Source organism: Macrobrachium rosenbergii, chromosome 15 (genome assembly GCF_040412425.1).
Source record: "Macrobrachium rosenbergii isolate ZJJX-2024 chromosome 15, ASM4041242v1, whole genome shotgun sequence".
Taxonomy (NCBI): domain Eukaryota; kingdom Metazoa; phylum Arthropoda; class Malacostraca; order Decapoda; family Palaemonidae; genus Macrobrachium; species Macrobrachium rosenbergii.
In genome coordinates, this window is record NC_089755.1 from 44890121 (window position 1) to 44912620 (window position 22500).

Sequence of the window (22500 nt, forward strand, 5' to 3'; positions counted from 1 at the left end):
AGCTCTCTTTTGAACTCTTCCAAACCGTTGCTATTTACAACTTCTGGTGGCAGTTTATTCCACGTGTCACATATCTTGTATGTGGAGAAGTTCCCACAATGGGATGTGTTGTATTTCTTCAGTTCTAGTTTCCATCCATTGTTTCCTGTCTGGTTTTCGTTTAATGTACGTAAGGGGTTCTAACACCGTCTACATATTAGAGAGAGAGAGAGAGAGAGAGAGAGAGAGAGAGAGAGAGAGAGAGAGAGAGAGAGAGAGAGATTTTATCTCTCCATGTCTCTATATTTGCCACTTTGTCAGCTTTCGTCTAAAAATAAATGACTGTCATGAACTTTCAAAGTCTGTATATACCACAAACGACGAAAATACAGAGAGAGAGAGAGAGAGAGAGAGAGAGAGAGAGAGAGAGAGAGAGAGAGAGAGAGCAACACAACAACACCCAAACCACTAACTATATTAATCTCCTTAGGGACAGGAAGGCAAGGGATTCGCCAAATCTAAAACCGGAAGAAGAAGAAGAAGAAGAAGAAGAAGAAACCACCTAACTCACGTCAAATCCTTCCAAAATCGGATTAGTTCTGAATGAAATACTGATTTATAACGGATCGGGTTCTGTTGAGGGATTGGCAGACCCGGGGATGGGTCTGCTGCTAATCAAAATGCTGTGGAAGTAGTAGTAGTAGTAGTAGTAGTAGTAACAGAACCTTCGTTAAGATCTTGGACTTTTGAGGCCATAATCAAAATCCGACGAGAAACAAAAATTGACGATAATAATAAAAATAATAATAATAATAATAATAATAATAATAATAATAATAATATTATTATTATTATTATTATTATTATTATTATTATTATTATTTACATGGCAAAAATGTCAGGAAAACAGCATAGTTAATTTCCGGAGAATAAAATGACAATAAAATATATGAAAAAGAACGAACAATAAAGTCTTGATAAATTTATCTGCAACTTCGAGATGTCCAAGAAAACAAGCTAACTGTCATTCTTCCAAGCCGAACAAAGTTACTATTATTTTATAATCATTACATTATTATGAAAACTGTAGTAATTTGGGATTGCTTTGATATTTTCGCCCGCCAGAAGACTGAAAGAAGGCCTGATTAATCTCTCGGTAATCTCTTGTTGCAGTGCACTATTTCCTAACATATTATACCCTAATATATTACAATAAAATCTGCAATAAATCAATTGTACATAAATCGATTTTAAGGTAAATCACATTCGTATAACTGCCGAAGCTTAGACACAGCTTAGAACTTACCTGAATTTGCGTTTTGACTTGGAGTACAAACCCTCTAAATTATTTTAAATACTATTTTCAAAATCATGTCACGTACAATATCAGTAATGTATGTGATACGTACAAAATAAGCGAAGCAATGAAAATATAAGTATTATATAAAATCATTTTAAAATTTGGAATCTACATACCTTTTATGCCTCAATGGCAAAAAAATTGGTTAACCGTTTTTACGGCGATGGGCGGAGTTAGATACACTTGTCAATCAAAAATGTCGAAAAGAGAGAGAAAAAAGATACTGAAAAGGGATCAGGAAGAAGAATCCCAAAGCGTGCAAGCAAAAATCGCCTCTGCCACTCACCTGGAATATGGGCGAAATTCTCCACATGTCGACGACGCCTGCGCCCAGGTATTGGCCGACAGTGACATGGAAGGTCATCAGAGGAAGACCCAGCACGAAGGAGATCACGACCCACTGCACGACGAAGGGCCCTGACGGAGGAGGAAGCAAGGAAGTGCGCGTGAGGAAGGGCATGATGATGATGATGATGATGATGATGACGATTACTATTATTAGATTATTATTATTATTCTTACGTAGTTTACATTTTCAAACCAAAAACTTGGCAAGAGATATTTACTCTAGGATTAGAGGAGAGTGAAAATTAGATAAAGAAATAGTTGGAGGAGCTAGACAGCTAAGTTGATGAGGCCACAAGGGAACAGGTGTAATATAACATACAGAAAGCTATGCAAATGTGGGTCGAACGAACAGTGCAAAATCTCTTTGCACAGCTTACAGTGCGCAACACATGACAAATGTATATATATATATATATATATACATATATATATATATATATATATATATATATATATATATATATATATATATATAGAGAGAGAGAGAGAGAGAGAGAGAGAGAGAGAGAGAGAGAGATTTGATGCACTAAATAATAGCCTTCTTTACCAACAAATCATTTATCTCTAAGAAAAGAGAGAGAGAGAGAGAGAGAGAGAGAGAGAGATTTGATGCACTAAATAAATAGCCTTCTTTACCAACAAATCATTTATCTCTAAGAAAGAGAGAGAGAGAGAGAGAGAGAGAGAGAGAGAGAGAGAGAGAGAGAGAGAGAGAGAGAGAGAGAGAGGCTCTTACATCCAAACTTAGCACCAAGGACGGCGAATCTGGAGATATTGAAGGTGGTCACAGTGACTGCTAGGGACGCCATGAGACTGGAGTAATCGTGAGTCCAGGACCCGCCCTGGACGTGAAGGCGCTCCGAATCGAAGCTCAACCCGGGAGATGATCCTACGAGGAAGAACAAAGATAAATAAACAAAAAGATTAATGAATAATTTAACGATAAATGTCTCTAAAAAGTGAAGAATGAGGGAATCATTACGTGCATACATAAATAAGGTGGGTGAATGAAGCAACAGATTGAGATAATAAATTACTGAACCTTTGATATAAATTTTGTCCGTGACATAAGACCAACCTCTTTATTGTGACCCACATACGTCGTGACCCTTTTAAAAAAGACCAACCAAAACTGCCATGCTAATATTTAAACCAAATCAAATAGGTCGAGTTCACAAAAAAATTAGGCCTAAAACAAAACACGAAAAATAATCTTAAGTATCTATTAAATGGGACGTTTTCCAAAAACCTACATTAATCTAAAATAAGAACAAGACATTCTTTAGTGTTTATCAAATGGGACCTGTCCCAGTTGCCTGGTACCCACCTCCGTGACCAGACCTGCGAGGACTCTGTCTTGCATTGTTATTGCGGGCAGCTCTGTTCCCATTCCTGTTCCTGGTGTTCATCGGAGGCGTGGCACCGGCCGTCGCGTCCGTCGACGCGTAATTCCTGTTGTTGCTATTATTGTTGTTGTTACTGCTAACGCTGTTGTTGTTGTTGTTGCTGTCGTTCGACGAGTTATTTCCGCGACGCCGTTGGCGACGTCTTTCCGTGACGTTCCTCGAAGGGGTGGGCGTGGGCGTCTCTCCGGAACCGACGCCATTCGGAGCGGAGCCCTGCTGCCTTCCTTGGGTTCTTCTTGGGGGAGAGTGCGGCAACCGTCCCCTCTCTTCCGCAGGGGTGGGAGAGGCCTCCTCCCTGGAGTTGCCCTCCTGGGAGCCACTCAAACTGGACGGAGGGACATTCGATGTGTGCGTCGGAGTATTCGCCACGGAGGACCCCCCGGGAGACGCCGAGGACACGATGACGGGAGTTGAGTGACTCCGTCTCCTCTGGTGGTTGCTGGAGGAACGGGCCAGGCTCGGCCTGGGGATGACAGAGGCGGTTTCCCAGGTGTCTGGGGAGTTGGGGATGATATTGTCCAGGCTGGCAGGGGCGCTGGGGGAGTAGACGTCCAAGAGCGGCTGGCGGCCGTAGCCACGCCCGAGGTCAACTTCGGAGCCACGCCTGGGCGCCGCCGCCGCCGCATCCGGGGAATACCCGCCCACCTCCACCTCCAGACTCATGGTGTCCGCCGGAGTCATCGGCGGGAAGTCTGAAGGTGGATCGAATGACGCTCTCCTGTCTCCTTCCCCTCTTCCTCCTCCTCCTCCTCCTCCCCCTACGGCATGCCTCTGGCGTCTGCGATGACGTCTGCTGGCGCCATTTGTCTCGACGGGCTGATTGGACTCACTCGATCTGCGGGATGAAAGAGGAGAACTGGATAATATTTCGATAGGCTGGGCATCTAATAAACAAACATCCACTCTGCTTTGAGACTCACTCTATCAAGCTGACCATGGAATCCACAAAATTTCTCGACTCCAAATTTTCTTTATTACTATGTAAATTTATCAATAATTATATATAAATACAAAACAAATATATATGCACGTGCTTACACTAAAAAAAACCATACACTTGGCAGTGGTAAATAACCTTCTTTCAGTAAACATTACAGATTTACACTGTCATTTCTTCCTCATATTCAGGATATGATCATATTATACTCGATACATACATACATACATACATACACACACACACACACACACACACACACACACACACACACACACACATATATATATATATATATATATATATATATATATATATATATATATATATATATATATATATAAAGGAGATCAGCGCCTGCCCTATGATTTCCACAGAGGCCCAGGAGGACTTTAACTTTAACTTAAATATATATATATATATATATATATATATATATATATATATATATATATATATATATATCTCCAACTCTTCCAATTTGACACAACAATCAATAGCCCGCAGAGATGATCTCTCCATACACTAACCAACCAACAACCCCCCACCCCGTCCCTAGCCCCTTATAGGGGAGATGCTGACAGATAAAGAGGACCTTCATGTCATCAGCCTCGTCGCTGGTTGCTAAGCAACAGCGTCTCAGAGACCCTAACAAAAACGTCCATCGCCACGCGAGGGCTTCTATAAGGAGATTAGCGGATGCTCTTAGCCCGGGCCATTTTGGGGGTTTCTGCCCTATACGGTTTTTGTGATCAGGTAAGGTATATATGTTTATTACAAAGTTGTCTTTTCATAAATTGACAACACACGCATCATTAGATGATGATTATAGTAATATCCTCATTATATATTATGGCATGATGACAGATTAGTTACAAATTACAATGATAAGTTACATACCAATCACAATGATAAGTTACATACCAATTACAATGATAAGTTACATACCAATTACAATGATAAGCCAAATATTGCCATGCTTATTACGCAGATAACACAACCACATAAACTAACTAATGAAACGCCTCATATAATCTTCCCTTTTTATTTTGGCAAAAGTGTCGAATCCGCATTTTTTTTCAATTTCTTTAGTTATCTGCATCGACGGCGATTTTATCACTGACTCCTTGTTCCAGCAAAGTTACAAGTCTCTCTCTCTCTCTCTCTCTCTCTCTCTCTCTCTCTCTCTCTCTCTCTCTCTCACCATCCAGGATGTATGGTGAGAAAGACACACGTGACACATAACTAAAACAGGAAGTCAATGACAAAATCACCGTCGATGCAGATAACTCAAAAAATCGAAAAAATGTATATTCGACACTTCCCCCCCCCTCCAAAAAAAGGGACGATTATATGAAGTGTGTGTGGTTCGTCAATTTCTGTCGTCGAATTATCTACGTGATAATCATGACAATATTTTGACTGTTATTGAAACTGGTATGTAACTGATCTGTTATTATGACATCATATATGTTGCTGATATTACTATGATAATTTTCACAGATGACGCGTGTGTTGTCAATTTGTGAAGAGATAACTTTTGTAATATCTGGAGAGAATAACAAATGGAGTTTAGTCAAGCCAGAAAATTATCTCTTAATCCCACCCCACAAATACGGGATCCTTAGTACCTACAAACATACACACATATATATACATACATACATATATATACAGTATATATATATATATATATATATATATATATATATATATATATAGTATATATATATATATATATATATATGTGTGTGTGTGTGTGTGTGTGTGTGTGTGTGCGTGTGTGCCAGCGAGCAAGGACGTCAATATAACGACTTGAATGTTTAGGGAGCGACAGGTTAGACAAAGCATCAGTGAGTAACGGAGTATCCGTATACACAAAGTCTGAGGTGGTATGTGGGTGGAAGAGTGAGATGTAATAAAACTGGATTTGTAACTCAGATTTTTAAAACAACGCTGAACTATTTACAAGCTCTTCGAATTCTCCCCAACTTTCTATTTTCACGTCGAGGAATGGCACACTAACTGCCGTTTACTGGATTGTCAAACAACACTTCTTTCGTAGGCTCAGACTTACAGTAAAATGTGTAAATGTAAATTATAAATAAATATATATATATATATATATATATATATATATATATATATATATATATATATATATATATAAATATATATGTATATATATACAGTAGAGAGAGAGAGAGAGAGAGAGAGAGAGAGAGAGAGAGAGAGAGAGAGAGAGAGAGAGAGAGAGAGAGAGAGTTTGCATGTAAATGCATATTCATGAATCTAATACTTATACATACATCAACCTATATCATAATAACCTTTTTTGTTTCAGATATGCAGGTGGCAAATGTCGATAAATTCACATAATTTAAATCGCTTAACAAATCACAGTATATCAAACTTCCCCTCCCCTCCCCCCAACACCCCCGTGGACAAACACTCCTCGTGCCATAGCAAGCCTCATCTATAATCAACGTAATTAACATTTGTCACGCATGTCTAACCAATTTACCATTTTTCATTAATATTATTCTTTGTCTTCCTTCTTTCCATTTTTCATTAATGTTATCCTTAGTCTTTCTTCTTTCCGTTTAATCAGGTTTATCATTACACTAATTACACGCTGCTCCAGTCCCTAGCTAAATATTTTGTGTATATTCTCTCCATTATTATAATTTCCTTTTACTTTCACTAGTTACTGTTTCTTATACGATATCAATACGAGATAATTCCTTTTACTATCAACTCTACCGGCTGACTACAATTCTTTTTTTTTTTTCTCCTCGTTATTACTATTATTCTCTCTCCTTTCCTTCCAGCTTTCGTACAATTAATCAGTGCGCCAATACGAATCCTCCACAGAGATTAGGTTACCTGCTGGCTAAATAGTTTTATCTTGGAAGTAAATGATTACCCTTCCCTCCAGCGGGGCTCGACACGCAAGGCTGTGCGCCTCTGAGATTACTGAGGGAGGGATTATTATTATTATTATTCATTGATTCATGACCGTTTTTCTCTTGTTTATAAGGGTTTAATTTTATATATATATATGTATATATGTATATGTATATGTATATATATATATATATATATATATATATATATATATATATATATAAAATATATTATTATTATTATTATTACGTACTCACACCATTAAACAGGACGGTGGTGATATAAGAGGGGAGTCGGGAGCGCATGTCTCGACCCTGGGGACATTACGTACCGTCCCGAAGCCCAGACCAAATTTCAAAAACTTGGTGACCTACAAGTATTCCTTAATATATCGCCCAAAACATTATACTATCCGGTAACAGACATTTTCTTCACTTTTTTCTGGTTTTATAACGGAAAATGCGGTCCTTTGTATCTCAACAGTGCTGTTGTGTGAATCATTATTGTCTAATAAAGAATTCTTATCATATATATTATTTGTTTCTCTTTATCTTAATTGAGTAACCTCACAGGTAAAATTTAATCATTTCACCTAAAATAAAAAAAAATTCTCAGCAAAGATATTAATTCTGAGTACAGGTTTTAGGAGAGAAAACTCTTGTTCAACTGGCTGGACAATACAACGGCTTAATGTTGCAAGAAATAAGTGTGTGTGTGTTTTGGTGTTATTTTCTGCATATACCTCTTGTAATTCCGATCAACAGAGCAGAACTGGATTGAAGACTGCGTACGTTACGTTATAGTGATTACAAATCCCCCTCATAAAGCTGTATTTCAGCAGATTTTTTACATTCACAACTGATCCCTGATCCTCTTTTCCTGCTGAGAGCGACCAGATTGGCCAAACAGCGACACCAATATGCAGTAAATGTCCCTCGCTGTCTAACTTCTCAGTTCCAGAGGTCCTTTATTCCTCACACCGCAGGACTGTGGGGCAGTCTCCCTGAGGACGTTGTACAATTGGAATCTCAAAATTTCAAGCGAAGATGTAATGCATTACTGTCCTAAAGCAATTCTCCTTGTATTTTATGATTTATTTACATGTATATATATTTACTTGTTAATTTGTTTTTTCTTTTCAAGTAACTGATCTAATTCTTTCTATACTTCCTATAACCTTCTGTTACTTCTTTCCAATGAACAATATTTTTTGGTGGCTTGAATTTCAATAATAATAATAATAATAATAATAATAATAATAATAATAATAATAATAATAATAATAAATGTCAAACGTCTTTCAAACTCAAACATCTCACGACTCCACAATCAGACCCAAAAGTTTCTTAGCCTTTTTCTTCCCTAAACTTATTTCTGAAGAGTTCCATTCCCCTCTATTCTGCCTCCGCTTCAGTGCCATTATCTTCCCTTCGATGCGGTGTCTATTTTTGGATGCCAAACACACGGGCTTTAAATGACACCGTGCCGTACCATGACTGTTGTGTGTACACACGCACTTTTATTTATATATATATATATATATATATATATATATATATATATATATATATATATATATATATATATATATATATATCTCTATATCATATATACATACATACATACATACATACATATATGTATGTATATATACATGTAAATATTATATATATATATAAAATACACACACACATATACATACATATATATACATACATACATATATATATATATATATATATATATATATATATATATATATATATATATATATATATATATATATATATATATATACTGTATATACAAACATTATGACGACAGTAATCTCGTTCTGAGACCTTGCCACCAATGAGAATTTTTCAACAAGTGCTTAACATTTACATGGAATTGGTTTGGACTTCGTGAAATTTCTCCGCCAATCATTGAAGTACTGTGAATGTATTACAACCTCAACTGAGCTGTTATGTCACTGGTCTCACCTTCCAATCAACTTTTGTTGTTCAGCTATTCGGAAAAGCAGGTGAGGTTCTATTGTTTTGGAAATTACGAATCAACTCTTAAACATTTTGAGTTAACGTTATTGAACAGAAAGGTGTTTCCTTCAAAAAATTCGTTATACTGTTGTTTTCTTGTTTTACAGATAGCTACATAAAAGCAAACTTGAGCCATACATTCCCAATTGCTATGTGGCTCAAAGCCCGGAATTATCAAAGTATCTACGTCATAAAATTTCGAAATTTTGAAGGGGTAACCTTATTAAACAGGAGGAGGTTTCCTTCAAAAAAGTTTTTACATTATTTTTTTCTTATTTAACAAATGTCTACAAAAAGTAAACTTTAGCCATACATTTCCGATTCTTATGTGTCTTCCAAAGCATGGCATTATCAAACTATCTACATCATAAAATTTATAATTAAAAAAAAAATCCTACACAAAGCAGTTTCCAGCAACATACAAAACCTATATAGCGATACCTCCCCCACCCAAAAAAAAAAAATGTACACAATGCAATTTCCGAAAAAAAAGGCACAGACACAAAGGTCCAACAAGCAAAAGTCCAATTAAAATTTTTACAAGTTTCCCCGCTGCCATTACGAGTCTTGCTCCAGTGACCAGAAGGTCAAAGAGACTGGAAATAAAATGAGAAACATGACTAAGACAAAACGCCCGGTGAGTGGCAGACCTTATGTGAGAAACTCCTCTGGAGGCCAGTCCTTTATTTCGATTTTCTTTTACCTGTTGAATACAGGTGTCGGAACGAATTTATTGGTTGGAAATGGGAAGGTTACGTGTTTGTTTAAAGGTGATGTAAGAATTCACACACACACATACATATACACACACATATACATACATATGTGTATGTTCGTCGGTACTGTTTCTGTAGTATATACATTTGTGACTTCTAATACTATGTATCAATCCTCCGTCAATGGCTTGGAAATAAAGTCGAAACCGGTCAGGACCTACACCGAGTCTCTTATTTTTCACCTGTGGTAATGTGTAATTAATGAATCACGTACAAAAGTGACACACACACCCACACACACACACACACACACACACACACACACATATATATATATATATATATATATATATATATATATATATATATATATATATATATACATATACATATTATATATAAGCACATATATATATGCATATATATTGTATACATATATATACCAAATTAAAAATGTATACATATATATATCCATAAGGAATTCAAACCGAACACTTACGTGAATGTATGAGTATTTCAACACTTTCACCATTAAAAGAAACACTAATTTACATTCGAAGTTACAAACGAAAATGCAATACAATAAATTCGTGAAGACTTTTTCAAATCAATTCACATACCATCGTAATTTCCAAACAAGGTATCTTGTTTTCAAACTTCAATTTTTGTGTGATTTTGTTTTGTTTTTTTTCCGAGATAAATCATCCACCCTTGTAGATCTCAAGGTTTCTGCAAGGCAATGTTTCGACAACCAGATAAGGTTTTTTTTTTTTTTTGGTGTGGAGTTCTAAGAACGAAAATCATCAGTCACTTGTTTTGACTACAAGAAAAGATTTCTTTTGTGTGCGTATTTTTTTCAATGCGTATTTTTTCGATACGTATTTTTAAGGCGTATTTTTTTCAATACGCATTTTTTTTCAGTACGTATTTTTTTCAATGCGTATTTTTTTCAGTACGTATTTTTTCAATGCGTATTTTTTTCAGTACGTATTTTTTTCAATATGTATTTTTTTCAATGGGTATTTTTTTCAGTACATAAAAAATAATCCGCCTCCTGCTTCTGTGAGAGAGAGAGAGAGAGAGAGAGAGAGAGAGAGAGAGAGAGAGAGATATGCTTTGAGGAGGACACAGAACTCACAGGGCCTCATCAGTAACAACCTTATCACTGCACAAACAAAACCACGACGGCACATGAGCACTTTTTCTGTGATATCTCTGAGCTTCTTGTCGCCAGACTTTGTTTACCAAAACTGGTCGGAAAAATTGAAACCTTCCCTCCTCGTTTGTGCTAGACTGTTATAACAAGGGCACACGACTTTCGCGTTCCCCAAAACACAGCCGCCTTAGTGCAAAGATTTCGACTTCTAAATATTATTTTTTAGCCACTAATATGGTTTATTTAATGTAACACTGTCGGTCTGATATTAATATGATTTAACTCGTTCACAGCTTTCCATTCTAATTTTGAAACTAAATTAATGTTACTCGGTAAAAATTTTTGGCTGTAAAATCCGAAAAGCTGCCTCAGAACACGGTCACGTGACACCATATTAATTCTATGCCATTGTCTACTCAACACCACTTCCGGCACCAAAAGGTCCCTTTCCAGGCTAAGATTCTCTCCCGGAATACTTTCACTCCAGCCTACCAACAATGACATCATACTCCAAAGTTACGCAAAAACTTTTCTTTTTTTTTTTTTCTTCCAAATTTACACAACATTTGGCCCGGCTATAGCCTTACTGACACGCAAGGATGACATGCCAGCGTTTGTTGCTTCACGCTTTTACCGGCTCTAGACTGGAGATGTTCAAATGCCTTCCATAGTGTGACGATACTAGCCGACAAGTGTGACTTTAAGAATGTAAAACTGTATTTATGCACAAGCACATATTAAACACACACACACACACACATAATATATATATATATATATATATATATATATATATATATATATATATATATATGTGTGTGTATATATAATATATACAGTATATATGTATATATATATATATACATATATATATATATATATATATATATATATATATATATATATATATATATATATATATATATATATATATATATATACATATAAATGACAAAACCGAAATCTGTGTCCTTAAAAATTCAGAAACGAAATCACTTGTTCATAAACACTAAAACTTACGGCTGCGTAAAAGAATGGCCCCATATATATTCGTGCTGAGTAGCATGCCCGATGTATGATGTATTCCTAGCCCTTGAAATGAACTTAAATCATGCAGATAGAGGAAAGTTACGCTCGCGTGTGCATTCATCACAGAGAGAGAGAGAGAGAGAGAGAGAGAGAGAGAGAGAGAAGGTAACTCTGAGCTTAAACAACGCTTACACATAATCCCTCCTCCCCTATCGCCCACCCCCCCCCCAACCCCCCAAAAAACCCTACAATAATGAGCCTGAACCCGTTGCCCTTTGGGCCATACGTGCATGGAAGCATTCCACTTATTAACTCCACTACGTCCCTATAAAGTCCTCGCCCATACAGTATCCCCTCAGGAGGGAGGATTCATTTAAGGCCCGGGCTACGGGATACCCCATAGGATACCCGTTTAGGTGGATGGGTTCTTTAACATCCCTACACTTCGAATACTGTTATGGGGACGATTTCCGCCTGTAGGATACTGTCTCAGGCTAACGGGTTCTCTAACGTCTCAGCCTAAAGGATACCCACTTCATTAGGGTATCACTTTTAGTCACGTGACGAGGAAAGATCCCGAACGCCCTTAAGCCTGTGACTGACAGATGTATTCCATAGCGGCCCCGACAATAGGACGCCCGTAAATGATTCCTAAACGGCTCATCCAAGACCCCATAAGAACCCCTTTAAGGCGAAAGATTCCTAAACGGCTCATCCACGTCCCCATAGGAACCCCTTCCAGGGGAATGATTCCTAAATTCCTGCACGGCTCATCCATGCCCCCGTAAGGACACCCCTCTAAGGCGAAAGCTTCCTGAACGGCTCATCCACGTCCCCATAGGAACCCCTCTAAGGGGGGATGATTCCTAAACGGCTCATCCACGTCCCCTAGGTACACCATCAGAAGGGAGGTTTTTCAAACGCCCCCGCCGCCCGTATGTCACCTCCGCCATGGTTCCTGAAGCCGCCCATCAGCGCATCACGCGACGCTTTGTTTTTTTTTAAGCAGCGATGGGGGGAGGGGCCGCGCCCAAGAGGTCGATACAGGGGCAAGGTCGGGAATAACGGAGGCAAGGGTTCCTACCTACGTTCAAGCGAACGGGAACGGGGAACGGGAAGGATGAACGCATTTGCGAGCTTCAAGGACATGAAACATGGAGAAACTTGTGTATGTTTCACTACGTGCATACATGCATACGTGAATGCATACATAAAATATAAAGTACATACATAAATACATACACACATGCACACCCCTATATGTAAAAAAACTTACACCCGAAATTATTTCAAAGGTGTGTATAAATACACACACACACACACACGCACGCACACACACACGCGCGCACACACACACACACACACACACACATATATATATATATATATATATATATATATATATATATATATATATATATATATATGTATATGTATGTATATGTATATATATATATATATATATATATATATATATATATATATATATATATATATATATATATATATAATATTATAGGTATTCCTTCTTTTTTTATGCAACAGTAAATACCAGATATAAATGTCTGCAAAAGCGTACATGCGAACGAATTAAAGACTCCATCTTCGACACAATGTAATTTCTAACCTCACCCAAAACATCGCTGCCTTACAACAGGTAAAGACAGGCCCGACCAATCTATTGAAGATCTGGGATAAAAAAAAATATGCAAATGAACAAGAATGTTGAAACAACCCCATCCGATACTGAAGGTGAATGACCTAGTAATTGAAAGCAACCTACGACTAGGCACAGATGGGGTCAGCATACTACATTTTTCCGATAATGGATTGGTGTACGGTGCATAACTCTACGCACGGCACGATCTGAGAGAGAGAGAGAGAGAGAGAGAGAGAGAGAGAGAGAGAGAGAGAGAGAGAGAGAGAGAGGCAGGCGCGGGTAGGAAGAAGACAAACAAGAGAGAGAGAGAGAGAGAGGCGTGGGTGGGTGGATTATTATTATTATTATTATTATTATTATTATTAAAGTAGTCTGACATGCAAACGAGAGAGAGAGAGAGAGAGAGAGAGAGAGAGAGAGAGAGAGAGAGAGAGAGAGAGAGAGAGAGAGAGAGAGAGAGAGAAGCGTGGGTGGGAAGGTTGTTATTATTATTATTATTAAAGTAGTTTGACATGCAAACATGACAGAGAGAGAGAGAGAGAGAGAGGAGAGAGAGAGAGAGAGAGAGAGAGAGAGGAAGGCACTGGTAGGAAGAAGACACAAACAAGAGAGGGGGAGAGCGAGAAAGAGCGAAAGAGACAGAGAGAGAGAGAGAGAGAGGCGTGGGTGGGAAGATGACATGCAAACGAGAGAGAGAGAGAGAGAGAGAGAGAGAGAGAGAGAGAGAGAGAGAGAGAGAGAGAGAGAGAGGCATGGCTAGGAAGAAGACATACAAACAGAGAGGGGGAGAGCGAGAAAGAGAGAGAGAGAAAAGAGAGACGCGTGGGTGGGAAGACATGCAAACAAGAGAGAGAGAGAGAGAGAGAGAGAGAGAGAGAGAGAGAGAGAGAGAGAGAGAGAGAGAGAGAGAGATCAAAAACATATAAAAAGCAAAATCTTTAACGGTGATAAAACAAACAGCACCAATTTAAAAACAGAAACTAAAATCCAAAATAATAATAATAATAATAATAATAATAATAATAATAATAATAATAATAATAATAATAATAATGACAACGGGACGATAAAAATATCTCAAAACCATGAAACCCTTAAATTCAACCTTGAAATTCACTGCAACATTGATAAAGGCCACATCCTAACCATTAAATGACGAAGTAACCAATACTTCTCTATAGGGTGCTCTTCTTGTTCTTCTTCCACGGTCAGTACAGGAAATTCCACCGTCCACAGGACTCGAGTCATCTTCCCACATACTTCAATCCAAAACACGTAACAGAATCCTTAAGGTTTTTGAGGGGGGGGAGGGGGGGGGAGGGAAGAGGGAAGCAGGCTCCTTTTGCCCTCTGATGTTAATGGTCGTTTTGTCATTTGAAAGTTAAGGATCACTTTGCCATCGAAAGCGTCGGCACTCAAGTCCCTTTCAGCCGATGCGCGAATGAATCCTCGGCGTTCTTGTAGAGGAAATTAAGAATCGTTCCGCCATTGGAAGTTATGGGCCCTTTTACCATGTGAAGTTAAGGATCACTTTGCTGTATGAAGTTAAGTATGCTGAAGCTACGGATTATTTTACCATATGAAGCTATATATTACTTATTTCGGATCTTTCCTAAGTAGTGACCCCCATGGGTTTTAACCCGGTATGTATCCACCTTTGCATCGTGTTTCGTACAAGCCCGTTGGGGATTACCGTAAAAACATAAACAAAAGGCTATAAATATCATAAAAAAATGACCCCCAAGAAATATTTGTCGTAGATAACGACCCCCGAAAACCCTTGGGGGTCACTGTCTAAGAAAGATCCACATTTTCATCTAATGTTAAGGATTACGCTGCTATATGAAGCTATACAGTACATTATCATCTGAAGTTAAGGAAAACGTTGCCATCACGTAGCAAAGTCCGCTCTATGGGGCCTGTGCGTGACTATAGGGTTCCGTCGTCGGCATTCCTCATTCCCCCGGAGAGGAAATAACTGCGGTCTGGCACGAATAAAACTCTCTTGGAATGTTTACTCGATGATTTAAACACCAATTAACAAAGACTCTTCTCAAAGATTACAGATCACATTCAATTGCTTTAATTCCTTGGCAGATCGGACTTCAAATGAACAGAGTCGCGAGAGATTTTGAAATTCATATTAAAAATATCAACGAATATCTAACCAGTCTGAATGGTGGTCGGCAGGGGATGATTTTTTTTTCTACCTGAATTTAAACACCAAATATTGTCGAGGACAGAGTAAGAGGGTGTTTCACAATTTAAAGGAAAAAACCAAAACTGAACGGAATCTGCTGTATTTAATATAACAAATAACTGCTATCCTTCTGCAGGTGGACGATCAGCCCGAGTCAAGGGCTAAAACAAGCAAACTGGTACGCTTACAAAAAAAAAAAAATTAAATAAAAATTAAAAAGATAAATAAAAATAAGCCGGCTTTAGTTAACAAATATCGATTAAATATTATCAAGGTGATTTTTCGGAAGATAAGCCATGCATATGGAGGGACCAACAAAAGACATCGAAAATAAACGTTTGAAATGTGTTCAGGTCTCTCTCTCTCTCTCTCTCTCTCTCTCTCTCTCTCTCTCTCTCTCTCTCTCTCTCTCTCTCTCTTCTTTGTTTTGCTAGCCACCAAACCTCTACAGTATAACAACCTTTGGTCAGCAAAAGAAATTTCTCTGAACACTAATCCCTTTTCGGTATGCCCAGTCTCAAACCCATAAATATTTGTATTTCTGGAAGCGTATAATAATTTGCGTGCGTATGCATACGCATCAAAAGTCCTCAGGTTATAAACATAACTACTGAAGATGCCTCCGTGCTAAGGTGCGTATTCCTCTGCCTCCCTGTCCCTGACATTTGTAAAGGTCGAGTCAATAGGAGATTGAAATCATCAATTAACTACGAAGATCTCGTGCGGTTCCGTTAGCCTGGCATGAACATGCTGAAGAATTAAGAGTCGCCTGACGAAGCTAAACCAAGAGATAAGTAGGCATTTATATATATATATATATATATATATATATATATATATATATATATATATATATATATATATATATATATATATATATATATATATTACTGTATGTGTATATATATATTAGATATATATGTATATATATATATATATATACTGTATATATAATTAACCAACTCATTATTTTTTACACTCATAAGGAGGGGGAAATGATAACTACCACATTCAAAACTTGCCTGTTGAACCGTGGACGAACCCCCTGTGCATCATACTTCCATAACATCAGCCTCGAAGCAACTACTCCTTTATCTCCCTTTTCTACTGAGTAGATTCCAAAGGGTGCTAAAATAGTCTTATGGTCTTTACCTGGTTGCAAGCCACCACATTCGCCTAACAGTCATATACATAATTCTTTACTTAAGTGATGGCCTTGACCACGGGACTATAGGAACATGTACACAGTATGTAAATATATACATTTTATGTTATATATATATATATATATATATATATATATATATATATATATATATATATATATATATATATATATATATGTGTGTGTGTGTGTGTGTGTGTGTGTGTGTGTGTGTGCGTGTATATTAATCTAACATATTAAATAAACGCTGAATTATGTAAATATAAAAATTCTAATAACATTTCACTATTCTGTCACAAAGGTTTGAATATATAGCACTTAATCATTCATTTTCTCTCTCTCTCTCTCTCTCTCTCACACACACACACACACACACACACACACAAGTGTAAGGCCTCAACAATGCATTCCCCCAACTCACCTCAAATCTCTCTCTCTCTCTCTCTCTCTCTCTCTCTCTCTCTCTCTCTCTCTCTCTCTCTCTCTCTCGGTATTCCCACGCCCGCAGCCAAAATCCCTGAACGTCCCAGGGAGCAAATAACCCAAGAACTATGATCTCATTAGGAAGACACGTACGTACGAACGCACAACTGGTTCCTCGCCTCAAACTGTCTTTTCCGTAACAGTTGCGCTCATTCGGAACGATAACAATAAGTAGTGAGAATTTACATACGAAATTTTATCTAATGATTTCGAGTTGGTGATCGATGATGGCGGATAATTTCCCAGCGGTCTCTAGGCAGTTTATTGAGAGTCGTTTGATTTCTAAAGGATTTGGTGGAATATATGCATTGTATCGGAGAAAGCTTCATTTTGCTTGGAGAGAGAGAGAGAGAGAGAGAGAGAGAGAGAGAGAGAGAGAGAGAGAGAGAGAGAGAGAGAGAGAAAATCGCCTGAAGACCAACTGAACTATTAAATAGTTCTCAAAACACAGATTTGCTTTATCCCCTCTACACACACTCACATAAAGAGAGAGAGAGAGAGAGAGAGAGAGAGAGAGAGAGAGAGAGAGAGAGAGAGAGAGAGAGAGAGAGAGAGAGTGTTTCGAACCACTGAAGAACCCTCAAAATATAATTTTACCTTATCCCCCTTCTCACACCCACAAAGTGTGTGTGTATATGAGAGAGAGAGAGAGAGAGAGAGAGAGAGAGAGAGAGAGAGAGAGAGAGAGAGAGAGAGAGAGAGAGTTGCAAACCAGAGTTGACCGACCACTACTCGTCCATAACTGAACTCGATGGAGAACAAGCGGAGCTTAATAACTCGGGAAGACTCGTGTTCTGGATGAACAACCTGGCCTCAAGGATATCCTTTAGTGGAATGGGGTAACTCGTATATTGTCTTTAAAATGAATAAATTTTTTAAAAATTACAATTTAAAATTTCAATCCATGGGATAAATCCGTTCATTTTCATTCTCATTTTACCTGGTTTTCTTTCTTTAGTTTGTATTTTTGGTCTCTATACAGCAGCATAAAAACCGATAACTTCATTTTCAGATAAAAATGAGTTCGTATGAACAATTCTACTCAATATATCCAAAATATCTGATAAAAACATTATTGGACATTTGGCCCGAAATGTAGAAAATCCAGTCAAATAACTCCTTATATCGATAAACCATATTTCATTAACCGAACAAAGAGAAAAAGGCTTTTAAATAACAGTTATCTAAGAACTTTGTCAAATGTCCAGACAATGACTCAACCCGAGATAACTTCTAAAACAAAACCTGATAATTCATAAACTCAATAAAAGGAAAACCCCGTCGATTATAGGCGCCTAAAACGCACAAAGAAGGAATCGAATCCTTCTTCTCGGTTCATGGACACAATGGCAGCAGGGTTATACCTTTGCAACGGCTCCCCCGAAGGGGAGAGTGACTCACGGACTTGGAATTTAATGTCTCCCGGTCCAGCTAGTTTGCTGGCAGTATTGGTTCTCCCTTGTTCGGTTTCTTGGATAACCGAGAATCAATACGTCACTGCAAGGCCATCAAAATAAAGCGTACTTACACCACAAAGTTTTCTCTTTCACTTACAGTCAAGGAAGTGTGAATTTTACGCTCGTAATAGGGAGATGCTATTTCAGACACTGGCTATAAGTGCAGCGTAATGCCTCTTTTGTCTGCTCTTTTACACAGTCATGGAAAGGTGATATGGTCGATCTGACGGGCCGATATTTGGTCTGTACAACTGCATAAAATTTCTGAACAATTTTACATCATATTGTATTTGATATTTGCAATATATAGGTGCGTGAGTGTACCTTAATACTGTAAAAAACGACATTAAATGGGTATAATAATTTTGGTGCAGTAGAATCAAGCAGGAAAACAGATACTGAATCTGTAGAGTTACATCAAATCTAATAAAGAAACACCAAGATCAAATAGTCTTTGGTATATACATCTAAACGTTAAAAGCTGACGTACCGGAATCGAATCTGAATGCAATTCGCAATCACATACAAATTATACTAATTTCGATATACTATCGTTCTACAATGGCCTATTTCCAAGACACTGCTACAATATGAGAACCTTCTGCACCACAATATACTGTTGCACATAACTATATTACTTGAAGAAAACTGTAACTTTTTTTTTTACTCTCCTTTAACACAGATAAAAAGTCACTAGTCAATTCAAAAGTCTGCTGAATTCTTAAAATTTCGGATCTTCTAAAAATTCTAAATCAAGTTTATATATCTCACCATATCGCGCTAACGTTTGCAATTCAGCTTCGTAGCTGTAATAACCTTTTACTTCGCGATCAGACGCAGATAAATGGACATAAATAAAATAAATACAGCGTCAACTAAGGCCAGAGTATTTGACTGTGAGAATTCTCAGAAATTCCTGATACATTTTAATCTACCATTCTTTCGCCTTATTTGATTTCTCATTCCTCTACTCTTAACTCTTACTTCATTATGATTTTGTCGCTATCGCCATACTTTCAATGTTCTCTCTCTCTCTCTCTCTCTCTCTCTCTCTCTCTCTCTCTCTCTCTCTCAAATTTAATTTAATGTACGATCTGTCCTGAGGGGATCAATTAACACGAGAAACGAAGACAGATTCTTTTGTTATCTGATCAATAATAATAATAATAATAATAATAATAATAATAATAATAATAATAATAATAATAATAAGGCAGGATGTAAACCGGAACCCCGCACTATAAAAACCACCTAGTCAAAGAGGATGACTGACATAGGCCATAATAATAATAATAATAATAAAAATAATAATAATATCTACGGTTAGGTTGCTCAGTTAATTTGTTACCTAATAGGTGGCGAGGATGAAAAATAAAGAAAAAAATTTTATTCTGCCTTCATGCGGCCACCATAAATTTTGGTTGATTGACTCATCTTCAGTTTTAGCATAAACAGCCAAAATTTATTAAGCAAACATCATAATTTCCGAATCAAAAATATTCAGTCAGCCTATAAAAACTAAACAATAAGAAACTTAACACTTTTTCATGAAGAGATGAGTTTGCATTTTCACTCAGACCGATCAACAGCCTAAATACAGCGGGACTTTACATTTGAAAAACAGGAAAAAATAGATGACAGTTATTTTCGCCAACACAAAACCGTTCGACTTTCTCTGTCCTTATGGAACGGCGCCATCTGTCACCGCTGGATTGTAGCGAGCATCACGAATCACTGAGCTTTTGATGCGAGAATAAAATGCAGAGAGATTCTCGGGCGTGACGTTTTATATAAGACTTTCAAAGGAAAAAAATGGCTGAAGTTAAATCTCACACTGTTTGTTTGTTTGTTTGTTTGGAAAAAAAAGGCTGCATTTAAATCACACACTTTTTGTTTGTTTGGTGGAAAAAAAAGGCTGCATTTGAATAACACACTTTTTGTTTGTTTGGTGGGAAAAAAATGCTGCATTTGAATCACACACTGGTATTTGTTTGGTGGAAAAAAAAAGGCAGCGTTTGAATCACACACTTTTTGTTTGTTTGGTGGGGAAAAAAAGACAGCTTTTGAATCACACACTTCTTGTTTGTTTGGTGGGAAAAAAAAAAGCTGCATTTGAATCACTCACTATTTGTTTGCTGGAAAAAAAAAAGGCTGCATTTGAATCACTCACTTTTTGTTTGTTTGGGGGGAAAAGGGATGCATTTGAATCATACTATGTTTGCTTCTTTGGTGGAAAAAAATGCTGCATTTGAATCACACACACTTTGTTTGTTTGCGGGGAAAAAAGCTGCATTTGAATCGCACACTGTTTGTTTGCTGGGAAAAGGGATGCATTTGAATCACACACTTTGTTTGATTTCGGAAAAAAAGGCCGCATTTGAATCACACATTGTTTGTTTGTTTGTTTGCTGGAAAAAGACTGCATTTGAATCACACATTGTTTGTTTGTTTGCGGGAAAAAAAGGCTGCATTTGAATTACACGCTGTTTGTTTGTTTGCTGGTTTGCAAGAAGTTTAGGGAGAGATTCAATTCTACTGTAGATGAAGGACTCTCCCTTTTTTTTTGAGGGGAAGGGGGCGAGCCGGGGCAGGAGGTTAAGGAGGAAGACTGCTCAGACTTGGCTAGGTTGGAGTCGCCAAGCGCTTTTGACAGATGATTTCCACGGAAATAAATTGTCCACTCCGAACCGATTTCTCCCAAAATTTACTCACCATGGGAACGTCCCCTAATATATACCAATGCTTAATTTCATCGCATTCTGCTGCCCCGTTCTTGAGATACCCCGCTAACCCACACATAAGAGTACACATTACCTCCCCTGTACTTAGAAGGAGGTGACGAAGAAAACGTAAATTCATTTAATATAAGAAAACATCCTAAACAGCAAACATAAATGATATAACTTCAGAACTTACGACTACGCGTATCCTCCAAGCTAGCAGAATGCGTGCAAGGAAAATTTAACAGTCAACAAGTGTACATTTATAGCTTGCATTCATATTTGACATTTATACCCTTTTCGTACATTGAAATGCTTAATGTTTATTGCAAGTGTCACTGCAAAAGAACATTTAACTGGTGACAATATTGCTTACTAAACTGTAAAGCCAACTGAAACGCACATACATTACATACATACATACATATATATATGTATATATATATATATATATATATATATATATATATATATATATATATATATATATATATATATATATATATATTATATGTATATAAATATATATAATACATATATTATATATATATATATATATATATGTATATATATATATATATATATATTATATATATATATATATATATATATATTTATATATATATATATATATATATATATATATATATATATATATATATATATATATATATATATACGTATTATACAGAGAGAGAGTAGAGAGAGAGAGAGAGAGAGAGAGAGAGAGAGACGCACTTACATCGCAAGAACATACCGGTAATCATAACACATATGTTACCTTGTCTAACATGCTATTTTTTCCTACATAACTACCACGGAACTGATTGCATCCGGGTCTTCAAGTCCCTTGATTTTAGCAAATACCGAAAAAATAATAATAACGAGTATGTTTTCCGTTGATCCATAAAATGATTGCGAAGGGTGATAAGTTGAATAAC

At 37.1% G+C, this 22500-nt stretch overlaps 1 protein-coding gene across 1 annotated transcript in view; it reads right to left on the bottom strand.

Moving 5' to 3' along the window:
- Positions 1-22500, bottom strand: part of bdg (bedraggled) — a 165417-nt gene that overhangs the window by 27939 nt on the left and 114978 nt on the right. The window contains exons 2-4 of the mRNA XM_067117526.1: positions 3015-3928; positions 2424-2576; positions 1626-1756 (exon numbers count right to left, since the gene is read on the bottom strand). Coding sequence (XP_066973627.1) covers positions 1626-1756; positions 2424-2576; positions 3015-3928 — 1198 coding nt within the window. The remainder of the gene's footprint in view (positions 1-1625; positions 1757-2423; positions 2577-3014; positions 3929-22500) is intronic.